This window comes from Sinocyclocheilus rhinocerous, unplaced genomic scaffold (assembly GCF_001515625.1).
Source record: "Sinocyclocheilus rhinocerous isolate Xijiao unplaced genomic scaffold, SAMN03320098_v1.1 scaffold20, whole genome shotgun sequence".
Lineage (NCBI taxonomy): Eukaryota > Metazoa > Chordata > Actinopteri > Cypriniformes > Cyprinidae > Sinocyclocheilus > Sinocyclocheilus rhinocerous.
The window spans coordinates 1647029-1654496 of NW_015640468.1; the positions used below are offsets into that span (position 1 = coordinate 1647029).

General features: G+C 34.9%; 2 protein-coding genes across 2 annotated transcripts in view; both read left to right on the top strand.

Moving 5' to 3' along the window:
- Positions 1-1221, top strand: part of slc23a2 (solute carrier family 23 member 2) — a 46457-nt gene extending 45236 nt beyond the window's left edge. The window contains exon 17 of the transcript XR_001641432.1: positions 1210-1221. The gene's annotated coding sequence lies outside the window, so the exon portion shown is untranslated. The remainder of the gene's footprint in view (positions 1-1209) is intronic.
- The window catches only part of LOC107753151 (ras association domain-containing protein 2-like), a 15791-nt gene extending 8323 nt beyond the window's left edge, over positions 1-7468 (top strand). Inside the window, exons 5-12 of the mRNA XM_016569273.1 lie at positions 691-766; positions 1138-1289; positions 3338-3444; positions 3523-3665; positions 3887-4040; positions 5162-5283; positions 5394-5491; positions 6570-7468. Of these exons, the coding sequence (XP_016424759.1) occupies positions 691-766; positions 1138-1289; positions 3338-3444; positions 3523-3665; positions 3887-4040; positions 5162-5283; positions 5394-5491; positions 6570-6639 (922 nt within the window). The 3' untranslated portion in view covers positions 6640-7468. The remainder of the gene's footprint in view (positions 1-690; positions 767-1137; positions 1290-3337; positions 3445-3522; positions 3666-3886; positions 4041-5161; positions 5284-5393; positions 5492-6569) is intronic.

Below are 7468 nucleotides of genomic sequence, written 5' to 3' on the forward strand. Positions count from 1 at the left end.
CCTTGAAGTTCTTGATGATCCGGTAAATGGTTCTTTCAGGTGCAATATTCTTTGTAGCAATTTCCTTGCATGTGAGGCCATTTTGATGCAAAGCGATGATGGCTGCACGTGTTTCTTTAGAGGTAACCATTGCTAACAAGAACACAATGATTGGAAGCACTTCTTCCCTCCTTTAATAGTAATCAGTCTGCTCTTACAATCTACTTAGTATGATAGTGATTTCACATGACTAGTACTCATTCACACTTTCACATGTGCTGCTGATATTATTAGCCAATTAATGTTAGCTGGTCATTTTGTGTCAGGATCAAACAGTGATTTTTTTTTTTGTGAAAAGTTCATTTTTTGGCCAATGAAGCTTTTAATAAATAAATATAAATGCAGCCTTGGTGAGCATAAGAAACTTCTGTCAAAAACATTAAAAAAAAATCTTACTGACCCCAAACTTTTGAATGGTAGTGAATAAGGTAAATTTCCGTATAACATATTAAGAATGTTATGATTTTCTTTGGGTTATAATAATAATAATTATTATTATTAACTTAAATGTACATACATATATATACAAATAAATTGAGCAAATAAATCACAACTTTTAAAATGCATTTTTAAAAATAGAATAAAAAAAAAAATCTTTCTTTTTTTTTCAAAGATTAAAATAATTGTTGAACAAACTTTGTTCTTTCTCAGGAGAAGCATTCTCTCTCATTTAAAGACCTACAATCTCTACTATGACGGAAAGAACCTGCAGCTGCGCCACAGAGAGGTGAGAAAGAGTTTTACACTCATTGTGTGGCAGGTGGGGAAGCGGTTGACCCCTTCTGTGCTTTCTCAATTATTCACTATTGTCTGGGGAGTAATAACTGTCTGTGACTGGAGGGGATGCGTGTGTGTGTGGGGGTGTTAACACGGGGCTCCTTTTGTGTCTGTAAATGCAGCTTGCTCAGGTGCTCTGGCTGTGCCAAATTACTGACCGATTTAGATATGCTGTATTTATCATTTATCAGCCTCATTTATTCTAAAAGTAAAAGTTATTTAAATCTAATACTCAGGTCCATTATGTATCATCACTTCTTTTTGTCAGGTAACAAACTCAAGAATGAGTATATATGTATGCTGTATGTATTGTGCCTGCAGGAAGAGGAGGAGCTGATCATAGAAGGACTTCTCAACATCTCATGGGGTTTACGTCGACCAATCAGGCTTCAGATGCAGGATGACCATGAGCGAATCAGACCTCCTCCCTCCTCTACCTCCTGGCACTCGGGGTGTAATCTAGACAACCAGAGGTCAGACAATGAAGCAAACACAAATATATTTAAATGAGCTTGTTAACTTTCTATACTACTGTACACTGATGAAAAGAGAAAGAAAGTCCACTGACAAAATTCAGTATATATTCTAAGCACAAATCTAAGTACACTGAAAGTTTATCTTGCTTCTCAAGTGAATATACCTTGTTTTCAGGATGTTTTTTTTTTACTGGAAAATAAGACTGATTAATATGTAAATATACACTACCTTTTAAAAGTTTGAGGTCAGTAAGATTTGTTAAGATAATGTTTTTAAAAGAATCTTTTATGCTCATCAAGGCTGCGTTTAAAAAATAAAACAAAGTAAAAAGAGTAATAATGTGAAATATTATTACAATTTAAAATAAGTATTTTCTCTTTGAATACATTTTAAAATGTAATTTATGCTCTCTGACGCAAAGCTGAATTTTCAGCAGCCGTTACTTCAGTCTTCAGTGTCACATGATCTTTCAGTAATCATTCTAATATGAATATTTGAGGATCAAGAAACATTTCTGATTATTATCAATGTTGAAAACAGTTGTGCTGCTTAATATTTTGTGGAAACCTTGATGCAGTTTGTTTTTAGGATTCTTTGATGAATCGAAAGTTTGGTTTCTAATAAAAAAACCTTTATTTGAAATGGAAATCTTTTGTAACATAAATGTCTTTACTGTCACTTTTGATCAATTAAATGTGTTCTTGCTAAACAAAATTATTACTTTCTTTAGAAAACATCTTAATGACCACAAACTTTTGAAAGGTAGTGTAAAAGACTTAATAATAATAATTTTCAACCATTAAACATCACTTTATTAAACAAAATGGAGTTTGATGAGTACTTAAAATTTTATATCTTATCAACCGTAGCATACAAACATTATCATCATCATAGAAACCAAGATTCTTTCATAAGCCTAGTTCTTTAAACTCGAGTAACCTTGACATCATAGCAGCCAAGAACCTGCTTTGTTTCCTGAGTTTGTTACCATAGCAACTCTATCCTTGTGATGACCATGCTTTTGGCATTCCATCAGCTGAAATGTTTTGGACGTGCGTGTTATAAATAATTCACCCATTTCTGATGTTTTATGGTTTTGATCACTTCTTGTCTATTTTTGCCTCGTGGTTCCAAATGGGGACTTCAAAAGAGCTATTTATATCTGAGCGCTCCAATGCTAATATTGTTTTCAGCACCTACTGGGGATCGCTAAACAGAATGAAAGAGCTGAGAAAACTGAGCACTTACAGGCCAGAATGTTATTGATTATGTTATCTTAACAAGCAGTTCCCAGAATCATTTGATTTTGAGTCCAGTATGTGTTCACATTCATGACAGAAAGATTGTGACTGGAATTAATTTAAAAACATGTACTTGGTTGTTGTGGCATCATTTGGACAAATAATACGACTCATTAGGGCGATTCTAGGATTTCAGTACTATGGGCTGATGTTACTCAGAAAATAAGATGTGTGTCTTACAGCATGAAAAGTTGCAAGATTAAATGTTGCTTGACTGACCTTTTTTTTTATTAAACCGATTAAAATGACATCTGTTGGCATTTGGGTTTTTGAAATGCATTAAATTGATCAAAAGTGACAGAAAAGACATTTATAATGTTTTCTATATATATATATATACAAATTTTTTGATAAAGAGTTAAAAAACCTAATATATATATATATTAGGTTTTTTAACTCTTTATCAAAAAATCCTGAAATTATTTTTATTGGTTTCCGCAAAAATATTAAGCAACAACTTTTTCATTGTTGTGAATAAACAGAAATGTTTCTTGAGCACCAAATCAGCATATTCGAATGATTTCTGAAAGATCATGTAATATTATTATGATAATATTTTAGTATTTTTTGGTCAAATAATGCAGCGATTGTGAGCATTAGAGACAAAAAAAGTGTATAGTGTATAAGGTACATTTTTGGGTGAAAATTCAGGAAAAGTTCAGGAAAATGTTCACTCAACGATCCTTGTGGATTGTGAATTTTATGTTGTGGAAGAATTCTGTTCCGCTTTACTTGTTTTCCAGTCAGGATGGTCAGAAACCGACTCCTCAAACTCCACCTCAGATGGAAGTGACGCCCCCAGAGGACCAATCGAGCAACGGCACAACAAATGACCATGAAGAAGAAGAAGGTACAACTTGCATTCAAAAAGATACATTCTGTGAAACTGTGACTTGTTCTGCCTCCTCATGCTTTGTTCTCCTGGCAGAGGCGTGTGACGTCTCCGCTCAGCTTCTTAGAACCAAAAGTGATGCTGGTGTACTGAGGCGGGGCAGGAGACGGTCTCCTAGTGACCAGCGGCGAATCAGAAGGCACAGATTTTCCATCAACGGTCACTTCTACAACCACAAGGTAACTTGAGAAGAAACACTTTTGTGTGTGTGTGTGTGTGTGTGTGTCCGTGTGTGTGTGTGTGATTGTTTGAGCATATGTTCAGTCATCTCAGTCATGCAATCTCTCGTTCCTCTTTCTCTTTTATTCAGATGTGTGTGTGTGTGTGTGTGTGATTGTTTGAGCATATGTTCAGTCATCTCAGTCATGCAATCTCTCGTTCCTCTTTCTCTTTTATTCAGACATCTGTGTTCACTCCTGCATATGGTTCTGTAACTAACGCACGGATCAACAGCTGTATGGCCACACCACAGGTGCTGCGGGTGTTACTGAATAAGTTTAAGATCGAGAACAGCCCAGATGAGTTCGCCCTCTATCTTGTTCATGCCAGCGGAGGTCAGCTGCTGTCTGCTTTTATTGTCCAGTTAATAAATGACTTGACTGTGGAACACTTAATCGCCATCTAGTGGACAGAGAACAGCATGACTATTATACGATATTCATCAATCAATCAATCAATATACACTAATAATAATAACTATTATACTGCTACCAGAAGTTTGGAATAATTAAGATTTTTTTTTTATGTTTTTGAAAGAAGTGTGTTATGCCTACCGAGGGTGCATTTTTTTGATGAAGTAAAAAAAAATTGTGTATGTAATATTGAGAAATATTATTACAATTTAAAATAGCAGCTTTCTATTTGAATATATTTTTGAAAATGTAATTTATGTATTTAATTTATTTTAAGTAGGCATTACTCCAGTCTTCAGTGTCACATGATACTTCAGAAATAATTCTAATATATTTCTTATTCTCTTTTTTTTTTATTTTTCATATTTTTGTGGAAACCTGATACACTACAATTCAAAAGTTTAAAAAAGTAAGTAAAAAAAGTAAGATGAAAAAAATGTATACAGCAGGGATGCATTTATAGTGTTCAAAAATTCTATTTCAAATAAATGCTATTCTTTTGAACTTTTTATTTATCAAAGAATCCTGAAAAAATGTATCTCTGTTTTCAACACAGAATTAAATTACATAAAAAAGAAAACTGTTATTTTAAATTGTATTCATATTTTACAATATTGCTGTTTTACTGTATTTTTGATTAAATAATTGTACTTTGGTGAGCATAAAAGATTTCTTTCAAAAACATTAAAAATTGTATTATTCCAAACATTTGATACGTAGTGTTTTAGTATTAAACTTGATATTTGTGCTACAGATATGAATGATATTGAAATTTACCTGGCTGATGTTAAAGTGGGCAACTTTAACATCAGCCTTATTTTTTGTCCCAGTATGCAACCACATATGCATAAATTTTAACAACCAGATAGCAACTCTTTGGCAACTTCCCACAACACACTAGTATCATGGTGCTGGTCAGTTTTGCACACTCAGTCATCATTTACATTTTCTGCTCTCCTATATACTGCTTACATTTCTTCATTTTCTACAGAAAATTGTATCTAATCTAGTTGTATATGTACAAAACGTGTTATATATTTCAGAGCGTGTTCAGCTGAAGCCTACGGACTACCCGTTAGTAGTGAGAATACTTCAGGGACCATGTGAGCAGGTCTGCAAGATCTTTCTCATGGAGCAGGATCTGGGAGAGGAGATTCCCTATGAAGTGAGTGTGTGTGAAGGAGGGTTGATCTACTTAGAAATTCAAGTTTATAAGGGTTGTGATGCTGAAACATGCAAAGAAATTCTGACTGCAGTTGCTCTCCACTGCTCTAGGTGGCGCAGTACATCAAATTTGAGATGCCTGTCCTGCAGAGTTTTATTACCAAACTGAAGGAAGAGGAGGACAGGGAGGTGCAGAAGCTGAGAAGCAGGTATGATCCAACTTACATAAGCAGACGGGAGAAATCATGGGTTCTGAAGCTTTGAATCAATTAAAGGGTTAGTTCACCCAAAAATGAAAATTCTGTCATTAATTACTCACCCGTAAGACCTTCGTTCATCTTCGGAACACAATTTAAAATATTTTTGATGAAATCTGAGGGCTCTCTGACCCTCCCATAGACAGTAAGGTAACTACCTCGTTCAAGGTCCAGAAAAGTACCAAGATGATCGACAAAGTAGTCCGTGTGACATCAGTGGTTCAACTGTAAAGTTACGAAGCGCCGCCACACGCTCGCCTCATGATACTGTCGTGAACGCGCGGCCAAAGTGACGCAGTAGAGACGAAAATGTGGAATAAAGTCGTTATTTTTGTTTTCTTTGCGCAAAAAAGTAACAGGGATTCCACTATCATGGAAAACCTGGATATAGAAATTCTGGAAGACCTGGAAGAGAACTAATAAAAGACTTTATTATTATTATCATTATTTATTTATTTATTTTAATTTTAAAAATTACTATTTTTTTTTATTACTAATCAAGGCTATTCATTTGATCAAATGCAACGCAACGCGTAAAAGACAGTATAAGTCATTATAATCTGTAATTATGTCCCCACTGGATGCAACGAATGCCTCGTTTATAATGGGTTTTCATGTTTTTGAATCATCGCTCCGGTCTGACAGGGCATCACAGTATGGTAAGGGGTGTAACATTTCCGTCACACGCTTGAGGAATTCGTCCAATCACAACGCACTGGATAGCTGGCCAATCAGAGCACACCTCGCTTTTCAGACCGATGAGCTTTGTAAAAATCGACGCGTTTCAGAAAGGCGGGGCATAGAGGAGAAACAATAATGTACAGTATGTGGAAAATAATGTGTTTTTTGAACCTTAAACCACATAAACATATTTCATTACGCCAAATACACAAAATAATGTTCTTTTTAGCAACATCATACGACCCCTTTAAGAGACCTCCAAAGCAATGATGCATTAAAAGCGACAGTCAAAATAATTTTAAATTAACTTCTTTGTGATTTAATTATCCATGCATCTCTTTCTGAATAGATACAAGTATCTGCGGTGTATCATTGAGAAGCGGCTCCAGTGTTCACCAGAGGGCTCCACCTGTATGTGACGAGCACTTGCCCTTCTTCATGTCAATCAATGGACTTCCAGACAGAATTTTATCAGCCCCTTCTGTCCTAAATGATTGGTAACCCTTAATATGCATTGATATTTGCTGACCAGTGGATGGTACATCATATTATATAAAAATTCTTTATATTTTTCTCTACAGTTTTTGGTGCTGTAGGGAATCACATGCAGGTACAATAATATAAAAGCACATTCCACTAAACCAGGGAATTTCATCATCCAGTGATAACTTGAAAGAGCAATTATAATGAGAAGCACAAAGTAACAGAGATAAATGCTTACAACTTCAGTATTATTTGTTTGGTTTAACCCATTAAAAGGGTGATGACTGACTGATCACTTTGCATGTTGGATGTTTTGAGAATATATGCGGTCTGAGCCAACCTGTTGTACCATTACAGTCTGATTACAACTTCATTTGACCAACGTCTCTTTTAGACCATGATTAGAAATCTTTTTGTGCCAGAATGGTAAGAAGCAAAGTAAAAGACTGTGAATTTAAAGGATGATTGAAAACGGTCTGAAGCAGCACAAGGGATTGTAGCGAATGAATATGTGAATGTTGTTTGGGATGTTTGAATGGGTGAGTCAGTATGGCTAGTATGCATGTTTGGGTATCTGAAGAGTACAGCATGACTGTAGTTGTTACGAAAGAGCTTCATATTTTTCTTTTACATTTAGACTCTCATTCACACCTATGACTGGCCTCTGTGTTGTCATACTTCTGGCATGTGTTTATATGATACTGATTGTAAAACTGACAATATGGTGATAATTATATTTAAATAAAATATTATCATCAGAAAATT